At 44.6% G+C, this 22,991-nt stretch overlaps 1 protein-coding gene across 2 annotated transcripts in view; it reads right to left on the reverse strand.

Moving 5' to 3' along the window:
* Window positions 1-1,055: 1,055 nt before the first annotated feature.
* Window positions 1,056-22,991, reverse strand: part of TMEM71 (transmembrane protein 71) — a 32,187-nt gene continuing 10,251 nt past the window's right edge. Inside the window, exons 6-10 of one of the 2 annotated variants that reach the window (XM_039240209.1) lie at window positions 11,988-12,155; window positions 8,041-8,116; window positions 4,483-4,544; window positions 4,316-4,376; window positions 1,056-1,129 (exon numbers count right to left, since the gene is read on the reverse strand). In XM_039240209.1, coding sequence (XP_039096140.1) covers window positions 1,114-1,129; window positions 4,316-4,376; window positions 4,483-4,544; window positions 8,041-8,116; window positions 11,988-12,155 — 383 coding nt within the window. In that variant the 3' untranslated portion in view covers window positions 1,056-1,113. Of the gene's footprint in view, window positions 1,130-4,315; window positions 4,377-4,482; window positions 4,545-6,528; window positions 6,648-8,040; window positions 8,117-11,987; window positions 12,156-22,991 lie in introns of those variants that run through there. The other variant, XM_039240210.1, reaches the window with a different exon arrangement.

The following is a 22,991-nucleotide window of genomic DNA, read 5'->3' on the forward strand; positions in this document are numbered from 1 at the left end:
AGCGTCTAGCTGGAGAACATCATACAGAACACGTCTGAACTGCAGGCCACGTGTGCTTTGAGAACATACACCAAGTGAGAGCAAGAACCGGGAGAGTCTTCTACTAACTATTCTTCCGCCGGCTATAAAATTGCACCATTTTTATCCATTTCAAGGCACTCAGGTGTTTGGCCTTTTTTTTTTGTTCTTAAAGATTTTCTTCTCTTCTGTCTTTCATTGCGCACAAGTGAAAGGTAATCATGAGCCCCAAGAAGGCTGAAAACTTGGCAAAGAAAATGGTTCAAAAGTCGAATGTGCTTTCCCGAAGAAAGGCTCTCTCCTGCCCGTTTCCCATGAACCCTCGTGTGTCGTCACCAACTCCCATCAGGAGACTCCTCGGGCAGAACGATGAATCTTCCGTCACTGTATTTTATGTGCAAACTGCAGTTTATTTACTTTCTTATTTATTTATTTATTTATTTAATTTTTGAGAGAGAAAGAGAGAGCAAGTGAGAGCGAGTGAGCAGAGGAGGGGCAGAGAGAGACGGACACACAGAATCTGAGGCAGGCTCCAGGCCCCGAGCTATCAGCACAGAGCTTGACGAGGGGCTTGAACTCTCAGACTGCAAGATCACGACCTGAGCTGAAGTCAGACTCTAAACGGACTGAGCCCCCCGGACGCTCCATATTTACTTTCAAGCTGGTATTGATTAAGCAGTTCAACAAGGGATAGGTGTTTGTAGGCAGGCCCAGGAATCTGCATTGTTAAAAGCACCTCAGAGAATCCTCTAGATGAAAATGAACGTAAGAAAACAATGCTTCAGGAAATATGAGGGCACCACTACCCATGTGGTTGGTTCTCCATCACATTTCCCAGCCTGTCCCTTTCAACTGCCAGTGTTTGCATAGGAAAGACGAATTAATGTTATTTTCCTGAGCAGATTACAATTATGAGAGCAAAAATGAGATCTTTAGAAAAGAAACATAACCAAATTAAAATGTGATTTTTTCTCGATTAAGCAGTTGCTCAGTCCCTTCCAATAAAGCAGTTGACTCCAAACAGACGGTGAATCAGACAATTTCTGGATCTTCAGACAGAAGTCATTCATCAGAGACGACACTCCTAAATGGCTGTCAAACTTTGGCAAACCTAGAGCCGAGAAAAGAGAAAAGAAATAGATGATTCATCCAGATAGACAGGAAACGCGGTAACTAATCACCGCATGTGCGCGTGCACACACACACTAGCTTGAGTAATCATAACTAGGAAGAGTAGAGCCTCAACTTGGAGTAACTTTTATTTTTATCCCAGCTTGGTGGTCAGTTAACAACCGTTTTATATTGTTTTCTTTCCCCACCTGCACCACTTCCTCTAAAACAGAAATCCTCTTAGGATATCAAGTGAGTTTTCCCCACTGTTCATTCATTCATTCGCCAGCTATGTAAACACACGTTCCAACAGGAAGGAGTAGAGAGAACAGAGGTTGCCCATGTTGTTCCTCTGATGTCATAAACGTGCAAAATGAACCCTGCTGATGCTAACACATTATTGGCAACATGGGACAACTATGATGACCTTCATTTGGAAGGGACCCTTGGGCCACTGGGGAACAATACAGACAGGCCCCAAATGCACAGGCTTGAAATTTAACAAAGAAGCTGGTTGAATGAAAATTGGCTTATGGGAAGAAAAAGGCGTGATCTGAGACCTACGAAGTGTGAAAGGATAGGACCCTAATCTAACCTATCACGCACGGTGCCAGTCAGGCATGGGAGGGCTGGTCCACTAGTGTCTGTTGGGCTGAATTAAGTGCTTGCCATCCACCCCCTTAGATTTTCATCCTTGATTGTCGGAGGAGCCTTATGAGTCATCCTTGACTCTCGATATTAATCACCATGTCTCTGGCTTATTAGCTTCTGGATATGTTTATGTATGAAGGAAAGGGTTGCAAAACCTTTAATATTTTAGAACTCTTGGATATAAAGGAAGTACTTTAAGAAATGGTATGGCAAATACATTCAATTGAATGAATATTTATGGTGTGTCTACTATTCCCTTTTTTTATGTTTATTTTTGAGAGAGAGAGACTGAGAGAGCATAAGTGGGGTAGGGGAAGAGAGAGAGGGAGAATCTGAAGCAGGCTCCAGGCCCAGGGCTGTCAGCACAGAGTCAGACGCGGGGCTTGAACTCACAAACCATGAAGTCATGACCTGAGCTGAAGTGGGATGCTTAACCGACTGAGCCTCCCAGGCACCCCCGAGGTATGTGCTATTCTCAAGAAATTGAGATGGATACAAAAATGAAGTCGATGGTCCTTGTTTTCACAGGTCTGAAATGCAACAGTATGTGTACAGGAGGCAGGGGAGGGGGCAGCAAACAGGAAAAAAAAAAATGGAGCAGGAAGAAGGGAAGAACAAGTTAAAGTACGTACACAATTAACCAAAGGAGGGATCTTATTGAAGCTATAGATGAGAGTGTGTAGGATAGAAATATCATCCTAATCCTGATATAATTCCTTTTAGGAGAGTAGGAGGTGCCCTGAAAGCAACAGGTGATACTACCCCCTGCAGGTCAGACACTGGCCTTCCAGGAAGCCTTCCCTCCCCGCTCCCCCCATTCCCTCCTAGTCTGGCACAGTCTCTCTCCTGGCGTGCCCCTAGCCTCTGTGCTAACTCTGTACTTGCACTTAACCATATTAAATGCGACTCCACCTTGCCCTTTACATGTCTCCTTAGACTCTGGAATCCTGAGGCCTTGGCATGGCAACCTTGGCACCTAAGGAAGTGTCTGACCCGTGGGAGGGACTCCAAAAATGTCTGCCAGGCAGAACTAGACATGCAGTGCAGCACAGAACATACCGTAAGTTCTCAACAGAGATTTAGTAAGGTTATGTGATGCCACGTTAGAAATCAAGAGGTGAAGAATTTACAAACCATCTTTCCAGGGCTCTCACGGTTGATGCTCAAGGAATTACATAGACGGGTTGTTAAAAATGAAGACCCCCTCAGACATTTGGATTCACAAGAGCTGGAATAGGGTAGAAGCTCCCAGTTGGTTCTAGAACAGATGCCCCCATGCCATGCTTCAAGAAACTCTGCTCTCATACAGAGTTCTTGAGAAGGTGAGGCTGGTCCTTCTGATTAATTGCACGAGTTCTTCTTAAAACCCCAAGTGAAGGGACTTAATTCACACCATCTGACAAGCAGTGATAGCTGGAAGCTGAGTTATAAAGTGGCTCTTTGGGTGAAAGTCTTTTGTTGAGACATTGTTGGTTAGCCCAGTCCTGAAGAGTGTGACATCTCAGCCCGGAAAGCTGAACATGAGTGCAAATGTGCCATTAATGCTGGGCGAGGTATACTTGTGAGTTCTGCGGACACAGAGAGTGACCGGCAGCCAGGGGGAAGGAAATGAGTGTCTTAGAGGACTTTTGAATAAATGTCATTAATACACAAGGGCTAACAAATAAGGGTATCTTGGGAGACCTCAGGACCCAATTTTCTAACTATGAGGCTAAACCAATCTTAGCTATATCAAAATCTGCCCCCAGAAACCTGAAAGGAAGAGAAACATCACTCAGACTGCCATGAAATCAATACTGGCTGGAGTCCTAAACAACATAAATCTTCACTAAGTCCCATTGTGATTTCAGAATTAACACAATGATTTCGTAAATAGGGCGACACGGTGTCAGGAGCAAAGGCCAGTAAACCAGTTTGAATTATAGAGCTCTGTCTCCAAGCTGTGGGAATTGGCCTCTGGCAGCCATATTGAAGAAAAGGTAATTAACACAGTCCATCATGCAGTGGGATGGGGTTTTCCAGACTATTTGAAATTCCGTGAGCCTCTCACCCAGACCCCAATAGCCCTTTGAAATATGATGAGCCATGGCTGTCAGCACACAGGGGTACCGTTAAGTGAGTGAGAGATGGCAGAGAAATCACATTTTGTAACTGAGACCATTTCATGGGCAGTTGGCCAGCTCTTTGGGAAACTATAAGATAAAGGCTTCTTAATAGGAGATATTTATAAAGCACAGTGCTATGAATCTATAAAAACACTTTCACAGGAGACTTAAATGTTTTAAATCCATGATATTTGTTAAGTCCTACTGCCTCGAAGCTTAATTTTATCAATTTTGAAGAATTTGTAAAAGCTTTAGAGATGGGATGAGAAAGCTATTAGGTTTTAGCATTAACAGAAAGTATTCTTCAAGACAAATGATCGGGACCTTTCCTGTATGTGGTCACTGCCATCCATTACTCAGCAAAAAAACATTCTCAGACAGCAGATTGTACTCATCTTTGTCAGGGTGATGATAACACAGTCAACACTTACTGAGCACAGGTGGTGGCTTTGAAATAGTTGGCAAGATTGAGAAACAGTGACTTGACAGCATCTTGGATAAGAAAGAGAAAATATTTAAGAATTACTTCAAAACGACCAAAATTGGAATGAAATACAGGGAAGGGATCAGGGGAATCATTTGAGAAATTGTTACTTACAGGCAATAGTTATCATCAACGGGCATGTGAGGACACTGGCTAATCCTCCTCCCAGAAAACATCTGAAACAACAGGACTTTTCAGGTTTCGTAAACTAATTATGCATTTCCAACACATGAGCCAACTAAAGCTTTAGACTAACTAAAGTCTCATGATTTTAAGATTTACTGTAAAACTACGGTGACAAAGGGGCCCCCGGCTGGCTCAGTGGGTTAAGCATCCGACTTCAGCTCAGGTCCTGATCTCATGGTTCATGGGTTCGAGCCCCGCATTGGGCTCTGTGCTGACAGCTCGGAGCCTGAAACGTGCTTCAGATTCTGTCTCCAAATCTCTGTCCCTCCCAGCTCACACTTTCTCTCTCTCTCTCTCTCTCTCTCCAATATAAATCAACACTAACATTTTTAAAAAGCTACAGTAATAGAGATAGTGTACTAATGGCCAAATGATAGACATATAGGTCAATAAGACAATGGAGAGACCAGAAAAGAACCCATGCAAATGTAGTTAAGTGAGTCTTAACAAAGGGGCAAAAGAAATTTCATGGAAAAAGGATAGTCTTCCCAACAATGCTGTTGAAACAATACGTCCACGTGCAAAAGAATGAGCCTCTACATATACATCCAGCCGAACACAAAATTTAACTCTTTAACTCAAAACGAGTCATAGTCTGAAATGTAACCACAGAAGTACCAAACATATTGATAAAACAAAGGAGAAAATCCACATGCCAACTGCTTTACAACCTTACCCAAAAAAGTGTGTTAAAATGTCAGGTTTTCACCAATCTGATGAGTATTGTTTCACAGAGTGGATTTTTTTTTTTTAAAACAGAATAATGTCTTTACTGTTGTTTTCAAAACATGAATCACTGTAAGAAATCATAAATACATACAAAGGGAAAGGGAAATATCATCAAAAAACTCCATTGGCCTAAAGCAGCCTTTATTAAATTTTGATGAACACCCTTTTCGACATCTCTTTATATGCATTTTAAAAGTTTGTTTATATTGAGATTTGACAAATGTACAGTAAAGCCTTTAAAGTGCACATCTTGTTTTTTTTTTTTAAACCTAAACTGCATTCGCCGCTCAGATCAAGATATAGGATTATTTCTAGCAGTCTCTTTCTTTTGCCATCCTTCCTACTCTTTTCCCCAGAATTAACCACTATTCTTTTATCTATAATAATAGATTCATTTTGCCTTTCCTTGAATTTTGTAGGTATCTGCAATGATACACTCTATGTCTGAAACTCGTCCATGCTGTTGCCCATGTCAATAATTCTTCTCTTAACCAATCTCTTAAATAAGCTTTCCATTTTTCAAATAACTTTAGATATACAGAAGAGTTGCAAAAATAGTACAAAGGGTTCTCATATACCTTTCACCAAGCTTTCCCAATTAAAAAAATTTTTTTTTAAGTTTACTCGTTTCTGAGAGAGGGAGAGAGACAGAGCGTGAGCAGGGGAGGGGCAGAAAGAGAGGGAGACACAGAATCTGAAGCAGGCTCCAGGCTCTGAGCCCCATGCAGGGCTCGAACCCACGCGCTGTGAGATCATGCTGAGTGGAAGTCAGATGCTTAACTGACTGAGCCACCCAGGTGCCCCTGGATTATCAGCATCTTACACTACGTTGGCACATTGTCATGATTAAGGGACCAACATTGCTGCCTCACTATTAACTCCACATGCCATTTGTACTTTCCGGTTTTTCCCTAATTTACCCATGTCCCACAATGCCATGTAGGATACCTCAGACATTTAGTCATATCTCCTTGGGTTCCTCTGGGCTATGACAGCTTCTCAGACTCACCTTGTTTTGGTGACCTTGACGGGTTGAGGAGTCCTGGCCAGAAAATGTGTAGAATGTCCCTCAGTTTGAGTTTTCCTCCGGCTAGACCGGGGTCCAGAAGACCACAGGGGTCAAGTGCCATTCTCATCACCTCGTATCAAGGGTACGTGCTATCCACATAGTTTATTCCTGTTGGTGTTAACCTTGACCATCTGAGGGCACATTTCCAAGGTCTTCCAAATTTCCTCTTTCCCCTCTTTCCAGGCTCTATTTTTTGGAAGCCAGTTTCTAAGTGCTCACACTCAAGGGACAGGTTGTCCAGCTTCCTTCTTAAGAGGCTGGAGGAGTGCGGGGAGGGGGAGGGGAGAGGAAGTATCTACAGGAATTAACCAAAGAGGTACATTTCACTAATAGTTCCGTGAATAACATAAAAGGTCCCATGATGCACCGCGGTTGGGAAATGCAAAGTTAGATAAAGCCAATCAGTTTTCTTCATGCTTTCATTTCACTGGCCTTTATGATGCTGATGCACATATGATCCTTTGACTTGGGACACACAATGCAGAATCCTACAAATTTATTTTCAGCACAGGATCTCCCTCATTTTTTTGTTCTTTTGGTCCCACTGTGATCTAAAACGACTTACTACTTCTTCAGCCTCATAAATTATCTGGGACCCTTATTTTAAAATACAGATTCTCACTAGATCTAAATCCCTATCACAAGGATTGGGATGTAGGACTTGGTATGTAAAAACACAACTCTCCCAAGTGATGTGAGGTATCTGGCCCTCAGGAGGCAGGGTGTGAGAGCAAGCGGCATTTGCTGCCCGGAGCACACGCAGCACGGAAGCCCCAGGCCTGGACCATTTATCCCTTTCTCACTGACGAAACAGTATCAATGATCCCCTGGCACTGAGGGATACAGAAGTGAAGGGGATGCAGAATGTCTCTGCTCTCAGGCAGCTCAGAGCCTTGTGGGAAGAGAGTGATCATTAACATTTCAACAGATGAACATATGATAGGTCAGGTGGTGATCAGTGCTTGGAAGAAAGGTAAAGCGAGGTGTATATGTGGTAGAGAGTGGGATGCCATTTACTCGGTGCTGTCAGGGAAGATCTCCCTGATGACGTGGCATTTGAACAGACTCCAGAAAGAAGTAAGGAACACACGGTATGAGGCTTTCTAGAAAAGACTGTACGAGGCAGAATAAACAGCAAGTGCAAAGGCCCTGAGGCGCGATTGCACTTAGCCCAAAACGGGCGTGACCGTTGCCCTGTAGACTTGGGCAAGAAAAGAATAGGAGGGGAGTGCAGGACACAGGGTAGGGCAGAAACACACCTATCATCGGGCAAAAGCATCACGTGATCTGAGGAGCTGGGTGGACTTCCCAGGAAGAAACTCTTTATGTCAAGATATAAAAACATAAGGAGAAAGATGGAGTCCCGGTGGGGACTCCAAGTGCCCTTGAACTCCAAGCGGGGTTGCCTAGTTTGTATCTGTAACAGGGAGCCACTGAGGATGTAAACGAAGGATGAAACATAATAAATTCCAATTTCTAGCAAGATCCACCGGCTTTTGTATGCTTTGTGAGATAATGAGAGGAAGGAAGTAATAGAAAAGGGGGCACTTAAGGGACACAGGCAAATGAACAAATCTTAACCACAGAGCTACCGAAAATGCACTGTGGAATAAGGCAAGGAAATTATCAATCAATTACAGCTTCATTAATTATGGAACACCACTGCATGCAAATAAAATCTGAATTACCTTGCACATGCACAAATGATTACGCACGCAGCCAGCAGAATTGCTTGAAAGGAGCCCTCTCTCCACAAACGGGTTTCTAATAGGAAAAGTAAAAATAAGTCAATTAGAAACCGTTGCTGATAATCTTTGTACAACAAAATTGTACTAAAGTTTCTTTGTTATACACCAACACCCCCCCCCAAAACCCACCACCACCACCACAACACAGATACCAAAACAACAGCACAGTTTTCAAATGCATGTCATCTCCAGCAACTTGCCCTAAGTAACAAGATAAAATTATCAAAAATGGTACAGGTCTATTCATTAGGTAATTTCAGCAAAGAATACATTGTTTCTGTCATGACAAAATGATTCTAGTACATAAACAGTCTGGGGCTTGCTTTTTACTGTAATGCTGGGGGACCACTCGGTAGAATGGATGCTAATGTCAGAAATCTAATTCCGATGATGACGATGGTGATGCCTAAAATTTGCACAGAGCCTGATTCACAAAGCTTTCATACCTCAGTTCACTGAATCAACACAACCGACCCGTAAGGTAGGAACCATTGTCCTCACTCCACACGTGAGAAGACTAAGACTGAGAGATGATGAAGTTCGTTCAAGGTCACACAGCTCTGAGGCGCCAGAGCCAAGATTTCCAAACCACGTCTAGGCAGAACAGAGTGTTTTCCTGAAATGGGGCAGGGATGGAGGATTGCCGCTTTGCATCCTGGGAGTCTCCAAAGGTCAGAAAAGAGAACATATATATTATGAACTATTTGTCCCTGCACAACTCTGCAATCAGTAAAATATTTCGGTGTTGTAGAGCCATCATGGAGATGATGACGAGTCCTTCAGTTCTAATCATAGGAGTTAAATCAGTCATGAACTTGAATATTACTCCAATCACCTGGAAGGAATCAGCGCTGGTTGATGGATGATCACATAAAGATCCGATGCAAAGGATAAATAGGCTTTAACTTAATTTCTGCCCAAATGCTTCAAAAGCTCAATTTTGCAACAGTTGTTTAAAACTTGGAATGACTTTGTGCCGGGAATGTATTTATTTTTGCTATTTATGCTATGAATGAAGATCCAGTCAGCTAACAAAGCCTACTTAGTCCACAATGTGGGTGGAATACTGAAGATTGGCAATGTGGAATATAGCCGTTGTGAATGATGGTACCCCAAATGTACAGTTTTTTCATGTATACTGTGAATTAAATAAGTTATTGTGGGCTCAGCTGAACACTCAGCCATCCTTCTCAAGTGTGTTTGTATTTAGCTGACTCTGATTTGACGTGGAATTTGGAAAACATTTCCTCACAGAAACAAGTTCAGCTTGACAAACTGCTAAAACCGTTAGACTTTGAATAAGGAACACAGCCTGGTTTAAATTCCCGTTCTATGAAGATACAATTGTGTGATTTGGTACAAGGTGTGCGCTGGTTCATTCCATCAGTAACCGCTTACTTAGTGTCTAGTTTGGCTTAGCTCAAGTGTAACTTCCTTCAGGAGGCCCGCCTTGATTCCTTCAACTCCCCTGTGGCCCTTAGCTGCTCCCTCTCTGCACCCCCATTATCCTTCAGGCATTTCCATCAGCAGCGTTTTCATACTGAATTAAAATTGCTGTCTTCTGGGGCACCTGGGTGGCTAGGTCAGTTGAGCGTCTGACTCTTGATTTCAGCTCAGGTCATGATCTCATGGATTATGAGTTGGAGCCCCGCGTCCGTTTCGGAGCTGCCAGTGGGGAGCCCACTTGAGATTCTCTCTCTCTCTCAATAAATAAAACTTTTCAAAAATTGCTGTTTTCTTCCTCTAGATTCCCCCACTAAATTGCAAACTCCTTGAGGACAGTCAGCATCTACCTGAAGCTCTTTGGTAGCAGTGCCCATATTTTTCTCGGGAGGCACCTCTCCCTTCTCAGTGCCTGGTTCACCTGGAGACTGAGTTCACTCCCAGCATTGGATGGGCTCCCAGCCATTTGAAGCTTCTCAGACTTATGGACAAAGTGATTGCTTTTGTCATGTACATGTGACCCTTCCAGAACCAATGAAACCTGGCCTCTTATTATAACTTGAGAAGGCTCTCCTCTCTTTCCGCTGGACTGGAATCTGGGAAGTTGCAGGCACAAAGCCACCAAGAGCCAAGATGGCTCTTAAAGAGTAAAGACTTACTCTTTAAAAGAGTAAAGCTCACACAGAAGACAAGAGACAAGAAAAAAAGAGATTGACAGGAATCTGAAATCTATGCCTGGAATTTTCATTAATGAACCAATAAATCGTGTTACTGATTAATCCATCTTGAGATGGGTTTCCATCCACCGGAGCTCAGAATATCCTGACAGATGATGTCAGGCACGCCTACATCCGAAGCTGGTAGAACATCGCCTGGGCTGCACACTCACAGCCTACGTGCAAAGGAGATCAAATAGAATCGGATGGAGATCTTGTCCGCCCAGGGCTTCATAGCCAGGTGAAGAAGAGGAAGATAGTTTCCAAAGAGATATAGTCAGGGCGCTAGGGAATCACTGGGATGTGTCACCTCCCCCAGCCAGAAGGGGGCAGACAAGGCCCCACAGAGGTGTTCTTTGACTTGGGCCTTGAAGGAGTAGGAGTCTTCCAGGAATGGCAGGTGGGAGACACATTCCAGACACAGCAAAGAACATGTACAAAGGCCTACTTGACCCGCCTCAACTTGAGCATTCTTATCTCTAAAATGGAGACAGCACACCTAATTGGTCCAGTGGGCCACTTGCTCTGTGCCACGTGCCACTTGGGCGGGTTGGCATCCCCAGATGACTCAGACACACTGCCCATCCCCAAGGAGCCCACAGCCTGCTGGACAAGACGCAGAAATAAACATGCAACAGCAGTGGAGGAGAAGGGCACGAGAGAGCGGAGCCCTGATGGCCAGATGAACACACACAAAAAGGGTCAGTTTAACCAGCTCCTCCCCATAAAAAAGGGTGGGATCCCTGGAGGAGGAGGCTGGGATGCCCCAGCCACCGTCTAACCAGTAAAAGCTGCTTTTCTCTGTCATCCCAGCGACCTGGAGGGGAAGTCCAAGAGCCTTTAACACTCCCCTAGGAGCTGATCTGGGAACAAAGTGGAGTGACGCATACGCGTCTCTGGGAAAGTGAGGACGGTCAGTGAAGTGAATGTTCACGGTTTTGTGAAGACAAAGAGAAGTTACTTCTGTTGAACCTCCGTCTTATGTAACCATAATCTCACATATATTTTGAGTACTTATCTACATGACATGTGATGCTAAGTGCTTATTTTAGTCATTACGAGGTAGGATCTAGCTCTCTCCATTTACAGATGAAAATACTGTGTTGAGAGCTCGGTGCACCGCTTCCGAGTTACAGCTCACAAGTGGGGGCTGGGCTTTGAACCTTGGCAAGCTGAGGGCACAGCCTTGCTGCAACACCGGGCGCAAACATGATGAATCCGATGTGGGCAACCTGGAGCTTGAAGACCATGCTTGTTGAATTTATCTCAGATTTGCTCCTGACAGGAAACACCAATAGCTTTATATCTTTTGACTTGTCTGGGCCAGAGGCATTGCATTAAAGGACTTCCCCCCGCTTTTTTTCTTTCTTTTCTTCTTGTATGTCAACTACACACCTAAGTATGGAGAATAAAATACCAGACACCTGGGTACATCCTACCCAGCTTTAGCAAAGCTTAACATTTTGCCAAATGTCTTCAGGGTTTTTAGAAAATAATTAAACGCTGCAAATCCAGTCCTTCCGGTGTCTCTAAGAGGATGCTCAGAACGAAGGCACCTCCTCTGCGCTGCGGCGCCCCGGTCCCCCCTCCTTGCAGGGCCTGAACCTTCCCAAGTGCACCTTAGTCATCCCTAAGTCATCCCCTGGCCCTGTAAGGAAGAATTCTTTGGGTGTGGCAAAGATTAAAAAAAAAAGAAGAAGAAAGAAAGAAAACAAAAAACGAACTCACTGGCATGATCCAGAATGTTCCCCGGGAAATGTCCGGAAGCCGTCCCTTGAGACTGAAGGGCCCAGTCGTGGGAGTGCTCCAGCGGAGCCCGAGACACAGCGTGGCTGGAGGAGGAGGCTGCCCTTGGCTGCTCGGACTCCCAGGCGTCGGAACACTCGAGAGCCTCTCCTGGAAAAGGCAAAGGGCTCAGTGTGCACATGCGTGTGCAGCGTCCCGGCCTCTGGAGGCGCATAGCCGAAGGCCGTCCCCATAGCAACGCTCCGGGGATTTGGGCGGGATGAGTCTCCGGGGCAGGTGGCATTTTAACATGCCCTCACCTTTGAAGGCGGCAGAGGAAGAGGTTCTTCGGAGCAGAGATGAGCAAAGGCCAGAGGCCTGACGTGAAGGAAGCCCGTTCCACTGTGGTTAGAACCGAGCAGTGATGGAGTGGCTCTGTCCACACACTTCTGCGGCATATTCATTTAGATAAAGTAATATGCGGTTGGGGTATATGGTAAAATCCAGGCGGCCTTGGGCCACCTGAATGGCTCAGTGGGCTAAGCGTCTGTCTCTTGATTTCAACTCAAGAATTCTCTACTTGGGATTCTCTCTCTGCCCTTCCCCTGCTTGCTCGCTCTCCAAATAAAGAAATAAACATTAAAAAAAATCCTGGTGGCCTTGGAAGAAATCATAAAATCGTAGCCTCGGACTCACGTACGGAACTAGAGTATCTCACCCTTAGTCCCCAGGGGAGTTGAGGGTTGTGGAGACAGATTGGAGAGTGTGTGATGGGTATATGAGTCTCTCATCATTATCACGCCAAACCAGAGCAGACCAACTCCTTCTACTTCTCGTTCATTCATTCAGCAACATTTACTGGATGGGATTATATACCAGGAACCGACCTAGCTGCTAGACTTACAAGCATGGAGGACATGATGCCTAGGCCCTCGTGTGCCCCCCGTACTGGTGAGGGAGACAGGAAATAGCTACAGTAAGTGTCCTGAGGAAAATTCTCCCTCTGTAAAATATCTGGAAATGCTGGATAACACCTAATCAACATCTTAAACCTTCTTTCTCATTCAGAGAGGCTGTGGTCTGCAGAGGGCCAGACATACATGCCAATAATTCGGATGCAATGGGGTCATTGCTCCAATGAAGGGCAGCAGAAGGCATCCAGGGAGAGTCTAGGAGGGAGAGTCTAGGAGAGAGTTTCAGAGTCCGTTGGGGGTGGGGGAGAGGGATTCAGGCAGGCTTCATGCATGAGATGGTATGAAAGTGGAGACTTTATGCCTAGGAGTTCTTCCAGAGAAAGAGCAGGAAGAAGAAAGGTCAGAGAGAGGCGGGAGAGGAAGGGAGGAGGGGAAGGAGGAGGAGGAAGAGGGAGGGAAGAGGAAGAGAAGAAGGAGAGACATCAACTTGAGAGAGAACATGGCAGGGTGGTTCCCAGAAGCCCAAGTTCCCTTCGGAGGCTGGAGGGGGGAGCCGGTGAGTGTGGGCACTCCCAGCCGGTGATTCTGGCTGTGTGGTCAGGTCACAAAGGGCCTCACGGGTCCCACTCAGGAGCTGAGGTTTGTGCTGCGGGGAGTCTGGAGCATGAGTGTAACGGGAGCACTCCTGTGTGATGAGAGGCTCCCAGTCCCATTCCGGGAGCTGGTAGTGATTGCTGAGCCCCAGGAGTCATGTGGGGTCCTCCCGTATCAGGTCCTCCGAACTTCTTCTCCCCCCTCCCAGGGACATTTGGCAATGCCTGAAGACGTGTTTGGCTGTCACAAATGGGGGTGGGGAGGATTGCTCCTGGCATCTCTAGAGAGAACAGAGATGCTGTTAACATCCTATAGTGCACAGGACAGGGCTGGCAGTGAAGGGTTGTCCAGTCTCACGTGTCAGTAACGCAGAGCTGGTGAAACCCTGTGGCAGACGGAGCAGACCCAAGCGTAGAAGGAGTCTTGATCATTAGTGCCCTTTCAGCAGCTCCGGTGAGCACTTAGGAGCGGAGAACATCTGTATTTTCCTGCACTTTCTACCTCTTCCCGATTGTCCCGACTCTTGTCAAAACGCCCTGCGCTCCGCCTTCTCAGGGCAAATCACAATTGATGATTTAGTAATTGTTATGGAAACACATACCATAGAATGCGTAATTTGTGCGATTTTTGTTTAATATCTGCCTCCCGGACTGGACTAAAAGCCCCAGGAGGAAAGGGCCACTTCTGCCCCAGCCCCAGTCACCAGCAATATTGCTTAGTGTGTTGTTAGCGTTCACTACGATCGGTTAATAAACGGAGAGTCCTGGTGGGAGGCGGGGAGGTTGAGACACGTGAAGTCGCTGTAACAACTCAGGCCACCGTAACAGGGCCATGGTAACCACAGAGACTGGGGGAAGGGGGGGGGGTCAGCGCTCACCTTCGCGGAGGCTAAAGCTGATTTGAGGGGGAGGCTTCAAGCGGGGAGAGCGGCCTCCTATCCAGGCTGGTGGCGCTGCCTTCCCACTCAGCCTGGATACTGAGCACATGAGCGGGTGCTTTGGGACCGGGGAACTTCTGCCAATCGCGCAGTCTCCCTCCCACCATCCCGCCCACAGCCTGCGGCCGCCTGACAAAGCAGGCTGCAGAAGCATCCTTGCCGGTTGCCATAGAGAAAGGAAGCAGCAGAGTGACACGTGTGGCTTATCTGGTGATGACCATGCCTCGAAGGAGGCCGTGGCCACGCGCGCTGTAGCACCACTCGCAAGAGCCTACCAAAACGACCCAAGCATCAATAGATGAGTGAATAGGGGCGCCTGGGTGGCTTAGTCGGTTAGGCGTCCGACTTTCGCTTAGGTCATGATCTCACGGTTCGTGGGTTCGAGCCCCGCGTCGGGCTCTGTGCTGACTGCCAGCTCAGAGCCTGGAGTCTATTTCAGTCTGTGACTCCCTCTCTCTCTGACCCTCCCCTGCTCAAGCCGTCTCTCTCTCTCTCTCTCTCAGAAATAAGTAAAAACATTAAAATTTTTTTTAAATAATATAAAATGGGAGTGATAAATTTAAAATTTATCTCTGAAGGTTTTCATGAAGATTACCTGGATCGTGGTGCCAAACACACAGGAGGACTATGGAATTGCAGCTACAATTTTTATAACAAAAGTCTCCTTGACTTTCNGCTGTCTCTCTCTCTCTCTCTCTCCTAGAAATAAATAAAAATATTTTTTAAAAAATAGATGAGTGAATAAAGAAGATCCTGCCATGTGCGCTGTCATGGATAAACCCAGGGGACGTCACGTGAAGGGAATTAAGTCAGTCATAGAAGGACAAATGTGCACGACTCCACTTACAGAGGCACCTATAACTGTCGGTCATAGAAGCAGAGGGTAGAAGAGTGGCTTCCCGGGGCTGGGGGTTGAGGGGACTGCTGTTCAGTGAGTATAGCGTTTCAGTTACGCTAAATGAATCCCTTCTGGAGATCCACTGAATGCTTCACAACTGAGCTGTGCACCGCACAATTTGCTAAGAGGGCAGATCTCATGGTGATAGTTCTTAGCACAAACAAGCACTCACACACTCGTGTGCACACACGGGGACCCAGGGAAAGTGTGGAGTTGTTGGATATTCCTACCACCTCGATTGTGGTGACGGTACCACAGGCATTTGTGTCTGTTCAAACCCACCCAATGTACACGCTCAATATGTACAATTCTTTGCATATCGGTTGTATCTCAATAAAGCCGTTAAGGGAGAGAGAGAGAGAGAAGCCGATTGGGTCAAATTCACACGGAAGTGAGAAAGAGCTGAGAAATGTCATGGCTGATTATTTCTTCAAGCATGACGCCTAACTGAAATCCACAGAGATATAGATGGGAGAGAGGTGAGAAAAGTAAAAATGTTCCTGGGCTGTTTGTTGCCCAAGCCCGCCTTGTTGAACTTACAGCGTTGCACTGGAAGCCAGATGATCGAAAAAAATGTGCCTGTGTGGAATACGAGAATATTACACAGAACTTTCTAGAAGAAGGGATGGCACTAAAGAGGGAAACTACAAAAAATAAAATCTTAGCATTAAAGAATGATCAAGGCATTTTCATCCGTGGAAAGACAGGGTTTGCCCCCAATGTACCGTCTCCCTAACTGACATTTGATTTTTGTCTCCAGCCTTAACAATAAATGAGAGGCTCCTAATGCAGATACAGTTTCAGCAAATAGCTTTTGTATTACATTTGAAGATATTAATTTCGTTTCTCCTGATTTATTCATAGTCAATGTAGCTTCCTTCTGTTTTATTTTTAAAAAAAATTTTTTGATGTTTATTTATTTTTGAGAGGGAAAGAGAGAGAGAGACACCTCATGAGCAGAGGAGAGACAGAGAAAGAGGGAGATACAGAATCTGATGCAGGCTCCAGGATCTGAGCTGTCAGCACAGAGCTGCACGCCGGGCTTGAACTCACGGACTGTGAGATCAATGACTTGAGCCGAAGTTGGATGCTTAACCAATGGCTCCCCTACTTACTTCTGTTTTAAAAGGATCTATTTCTCCCAAGCATATTTCCATATGCTTGCATGTAAAATGGGCATTGTTGTTTGCCGTGGAGGGAAACACAAAGCCACATACAGATGTTGTCATCAGAGATATTTATAGGAGAGGCGTTCACTCTGGAGAAAACCACAGACCTCAAGCTGGGAAGCTCTGCCTGAGGATGTCCAGCCTTTCTTTCCTTGGACTGGAAGAAGTGGAGCGGGCAGTCCTGCTCAGTCCTCCCTGCACGAAAGCGTTATCTTCTTTCAATATGACTCACAGGCTCTGGGAATGTCTCCCAAACTGCAGCCTCAGGGTCTGGGAAGCTGCAAAATGCCAAGGCTAAAAAATGAATTGCAACTGATGAGGAAGGTGTCTAGACACAGCTGCAGAAGGGGTGAGCTAAGGATAAGACAGGCAACCAATAAAAATCCTTGTTAGTCTGAAAACTGAGGGACAAGAAAGTTTAGGGGAAGAAAGTTTTGATTGCATCCGTGGCCCGGAGAGAAAACAGCAGAACAATTTAATTTTGAATTTTTCGTGAGTCTTCTAACGAGGCGACATTTGCGGAGAAAAATAAATTGCTGATAAAAGTCACGGGGCCTTGGGTAAATCCGGAAAACAAGAAGCCTGGGGAAGATTTGATTACAGTTGACAGCAGATGAAGGATTTCAAAGTCCTGTGTGCACCCGGTTGCCTAATGAATGATTTTGGAGGGGGGTGGTTTGATTTGTTATATTTAGAAGATATTTGGAAACCATAAGAATTTGAGCAAGATATCTCATACTCAGGCAAGCTCTGCTGTGGTCCAATTGCTTTCCAGTTGTTTGGACATATTTCCACGTGGCAACCACAGGAAAACTAGACAATAAATTTCCAAATCTGTGAAGCACTATCTTGAGAACAGCGATTCCCAACCTTCCAGCACTGAAACTTCATTTTCCTGATTTTTGCTGTATCCTGGAGCCTGCTTACTCTTAGCCATTTTTAATATTTTCTCTCAATTGTTTCGTTAAACCCCTTACTGTAAAGGACACTTGCCACTGATCACTTAAATGCCGCAAAGAGAAAGCAACTGTGAAATGGAGTACAATGGAAATGAGAGCTTATTTATTTGCCCTAAATACTGTTGTACCAGAAAGCTCTGAGCCTGTTCTTTGTTCAGAGAACTTTGTGAAAACAAGAGTATCCAGAGTTGAACCTTAAAGTGGCCAAGATTCTTTTTTTTATAAGTATATTGTCAAATTGGCTTACATACAACACCCAATGCTCATCTCAACTAGTGCCCTCCTCAATGCCCACCACCCAGTTTCCCCTCTCCCCCGCCCCCCCATCCACCCTTAGTTTGTTCTCTGTATTTAAGAGTCTCCTGTGGTTTATCCCCTCCCTTTCTGTTTGCATCTATTTTTCCCCTTCCCTTCCCCCATGGTCTTCTGTTCAGTTTCTCAAGATCCACATATGAGTGAAAACCTATGATCTCTGTCTCCCTCTGACTGACTTATTTCACTCAGCATAATACCTTCCGGTTCCATCCACGTTGCTGCAAATGGCAGGATTTCATTCTTTCTCATTGCCATGTAGTATTCCATTGTATATGTAAACCACGTCTTCTTTATCCATTCATCTGTTGATGGGCACTTAGGCTCTTTCCATGGTTTGGCTATTGTTGAGAGTGCTGCTATGAACATTGGGGTCCATGTGCCCCTAGGTATCAGCACTCCTGTATCCCTTGGGTAAATTCCTAGCAGTGCTATTGCTGGGTCATAGGGGAGTTCTATTCTTAATTTTTTGAGGAACCTCCACACTGTTTTCCAGAGCTGCTGCACCTGTTTGCATTCCCACCAACAGTGCGAGAGGGTTCCCATTTCTCCACATCTTCGCCAGCATCTAGAGTCTCCCGATTTGTTCATTTTAGCCACTCTGACCGGCGTGAGGTGGTACCTCAGTGTGGCTTTGATTTGTATTTCCCTGATGATGAGGGACACTGAGCATCATTTCATTGTGTCTGTTAAAGCCACCAAGATTCTAAACTGAACGTTTCTCCTTGGTTGTGTCAGAAGGACTGAGGGAATCGTAAAAGGTGTCTCTGTCACTGTGAGATTCAGCGTTCATGACCTCTGTGTCCTAGAGATGTCTGTCCCCCCCACTCCCAGCCCACGTGTTGGGAAATGCTGCTTTAGAACCGAGAAGAGACGGGCCTTGTGTACTCCAGAAAGCCAGCCTAGAAGCGAAGGATGGAAACTTTTCAAAAAGCACGTGATAGGTCAACACAGGTAAGCCACTGCTGTAGCGGCATCACCAGTGAGAGGAAGAGGCAGGCTTAAGAAGTCACAGCAGTCCAAAAATGGGCAAATTCAAGGAGACAGAGGGTAGACTTGAGGTTGCCAGGGGCTGGGGTTGGGGAGGGGACACAGGGATTAGGGAGCGACTGGTAAGGAGTGTGGGGTTTCTCTTTGGGTTGGCGAAAATGTTCCAGAATTAGAAAGTGATCATGGTTGCCTGGTGCAGTCACTGTGGAGAACAATATGGAGGTTCCTCAAAAAACTAAAAATAGAACTACACTCTGTATTGACCCAAAGAATAGGAAAACATTACTTCAAGAGGATTCATGCACCTCGAAGTTTATGGCAGCATTATTTACAAGAGCCAAGACAGGGAAGAAGCCCGAGTGTCCATCAGTACGTGAATGGATACAGAAGGTGTGGTGCCTACACACAGTGGGATATTAGTCAGCCATAAAAAAATGAAATCTTGCCATTTGCAACAACATGGATGGATCTAGTGAGTATAATGCCGAGCAAAACAAGTCAGTAAGAGAAAGACAAACAGATACCATACGATTTCACTCCCATGTGGAATTTAAGAAACAAAATAAGCGAACAGCAACAACAAAAGAGAAAAGCCAAGAAACGGACTCTTCACTATAGAGAACAAACAGACAATTATCAGAGAGGAGGTGGCTGGGGGAATGGGTGGAATAAGTGAAGGGGATTAAGAGTCGCTTATGATGAGCACTCAATAATGTATAGAATTGTTGAATCCCTGTATTCTACACCTGAAACTAATTTAACACTGGATGTTGACTATACTGGAATTAGAATAAAATTTTTTTAAAGTGGTCATGGCTGTACAAATTACCTTGCAAATATAATTTTAAGAGTCACTGAATGGTACACATTAAAATGGTAGATTTTATGACATGTGAATTGTATCTTAATTAAAGGGTAATTAGTGCTTTTTAAAAATATTTATTCATTTTTAAGAGACAGAGACAGAATGAATGGGGGAGGGGCAGAGAGAGAGGGAGACATAGAATCCGAAGCAGGTTCCAGGCTCTGAGCTGTCAGCCCAGAGCCCAATGTGGGGCTGAAATTCACAGACGGTGAGATCATGACCTGAGCTGAAGTCGGACACCTAATCGACTGAGCCACGCAGGCTCGCCAGTGCTCTTTGTTACTGTAGGCATTTGTGCCCATCTGTCAGGAGTGCCAGGAGTAGGTAAGATGACCTCTACGTTGCCTTCTAATTAAAGATTCCATACGTATCTTATTTATCAGAAATCTTAAAGCTACAGGACTCTTGAATTGACTTCTTTATTAAGCTGTGCACCATCAATCATATTCTCCTCTCTGATGACATCACATTCTTCTGGTTCTTTGCCTGAGAAATATTCCCCATATAGCATAGTGAGCCTATGCTCAAGACTCTTGGGATTGAATCCAGGTCACGCTATTTACTACACACACTAGTTGTGTGCCCCCAGGGAAAGGATCCAGTCTGCCTTAGTTTCCTTCTCCGTAAAATAGAGATAAGAATAATATTCCCTCCATGTTGTTGTAAATGGCAGGATTTGCTTTTTTAATAATGCCGAATAATATTCCCTTGTATGTATAGACCATATTTTCTTTACCCATTCACCATTGATGGGCACTTGGGTTGTTTCTATGTCTTGGCTTCTGTAAATAATGCTGCCATGAACATGGGAGGGAGGAACTCTCTTTGAGATTCTAATTTCAATTCCTCTGAGTCCATGCCTAGACGTGGGATTGCTGGATCATATGGTAGTCCTATTTTTAATTTTTTGTGAAACCTCCTCATTGTTTTCCATAGTGGCTGGACTAATTTGCATTCCCACCAACCGTGCACAAGCGTTCTCTTTTCTCCACATCCTTGTCAACATGGATGGATCTAAAGGACGTTACGCTCAGTGAAGCAAGTCAGACACAGCAGAAGTACCACATGATTTCAGTAGACCATGTTTCAGCTGTGCAAGATAAGTCCTAGCGATCTATTGCATAGCACAGAGCCTATAGCTAACAATGCTGTGTTGTAGACAAACTGCTGCTAAGAGGGTAGGTCTTGCATTGGGTGCTCTTAATACACGAGTGTGTGTGCGCGCGCGCACACAAATAATACACCCTCACAGACATTGGAGAGAAAAGAAGTACATAATACAGATTGGTTGGGATGGCGCTGGTCCATGGCACTGATTACTGCAGGGAAAATTATAACTGGAGTTTCCGTTCAACCTCCTTGGTTCCTTTCTAACTGCCCTTTCTGCTCATTCATGTTTTCTGTAGTAGATCCCTTTATTCCAGAGACCTCTACTATTTCTCATATTGGCTTTCAAAGCAGTATCTCTAGGCCCTTCCTTGCTCTGGAACTCCTTTGTTACATTTCCAAACCTCCCCTGGCCATCTTTCTACTTCCCATTGGTGCCTCAAATTCAGCGCATATGAAATAGAATTCATTGTCTCATTTCTTGACCCAAATCTGTCTCTCTCTCTCTCTCTCTTTTTTTTTTTTTTTTGCCTTTAAGAACTAATATGTCCTGCACAGAACACCAGTCCCCATGCTAATATGTACTTTCCATGAATTCGTGCATTTCATCCTCACAAAAATTCTATGTGCTACTATTTTTCTCTCTTATATATGAAGAAATGGAGGTCATAGGGATTATTAACTTGCCCAAGAACACTGAGGTTGGAAAAGATGGTGTCAGGACTTGAACCCAGGTCCATCCAGCTCAAAAGCCTATCTTCCTCATCACTCCGGCAGTACTGTCTTCCAGGCCTCCGTGATGGCAGAACTTTTCATGCAGTCCCCTTCCCCAGCTTTCTTTGAGCCCTCCCACTTCTTATCATTACATTCAGTCATTCAACAGCCTGTCCATTCTGCCTTGAAGAATATTCCTTAAATCTCCTCCTTCCTCTCTATTTCCAGAGCCACGTTCCTTAGTAGGCCCACTGGTTTTAATTGCCCCTAAGCTCTCACTTGGTATTCCTCATATCTTTCCTTCATGTTACTGTAAAGGTAATCTTTGAAAATTCAAATCTGATCATGTTATCACCTCGCTTAAGAGCCTTCTAAGATACCCCTGATTGAGTAGGATAAAATCCAAACTCCTCAACACAGCACAGACGGTTCTCCAAATATATCTTCAGTCTATCTTTCCGAGCTCATTCCCCACCTCCCTGCCTCTTTCTCTTTCCTTTGTGCTGTTTATACATCTCTGTTATTGTAAGACCTAGGATATACTCAATTTAATTAATCTTGTGTTCGTATAAGAATTATGTCTTTGCTTCGAAAGCACTCTGGTTTTGAATTAATCTAGTATCGCACTCATACACACATGCACAAGTGCATTTAAAACCTTAATCATGTTGTGCCAATATTCATTTCCTGGTTTTGATAATGACTGCGTATAGTTGAGTAAGTCGTAACCAGTGAGGGAAGCTGGATAAAGTAGACGCAGACCTTCTCTGTATTATTTTTTGCAACTTCTCATGAATCTATACTTACTGAAACTTAAAAAGTTTTTTTAAAAAATTACTGTAGCATTGTGTTTTTTGCCCAGGAAGCAGGTTGAGAAAAATTCAAGACATGTAAGTGTTCTACCTTTATTATTATATTGTTGTATTACAGGACTCGGCTTGCTTGATCTTGGAGCTTGGGCTAAGAGGCATATGTTGGATTTCATCTTGGAAAGAAAAGCAAAACCCTTACTAGCACTAGAGCAAAGACCAGGCTTTTGAACCAGACAGACCCATGTTGGATTCCAGTTCTGCTGTTTATAAACTAAATGAACTTGGGCAAGTCACTGAACTCCAAACCTCACTTTCACTGTAATTATAAAAAATGATGATCATATGACCTACTTGCTCGAGGGTTTGGGGATATTTAAACAAGGTAATGTATATAAACAAGGTCATAAACTATAAACTTAAGCAGGATGGAATGTACAGTACTTAGCTTATAAATAAACATGTTTGATTTCTCTTTCTCTTGGGCCACATGAGCAAATCCTGTTGGCTCTATTTTTTTTTTCCTGCTGGTGCCATCTTTCTTTCTTTTTTTTTTTTTTTTTGTCTTTTTAAGTGTTTATTTATTGTTGATAGAAAGAGAGACAGAGTGTGAGCAGGGCAGGGGCAGAGAGAGAGAGAGAGAGACACAGAATGTGAAGCAGGCTCCAGGCTCTGAGGTGTCAGCACAGAGCCAAACACGGAGCTCGAGCCCAGGAACCGTGAGATCGTGACCTGAGCC

This window comes from Hyaena hyaena, unplaced genomic scaffold (assembly GCF_003009895.1).
Source record: "Hyaena hyaena isolate Hyena2069 unplaced genomic scaffold, ASM300989v1 scaffold_169, whole genome shotgun sequence".
NCBI lineage: Eukaryota > Metazoa > Chordata > Mammalia > Carnivora > Hyaenidae > Hyaena > Hyaena hyaena.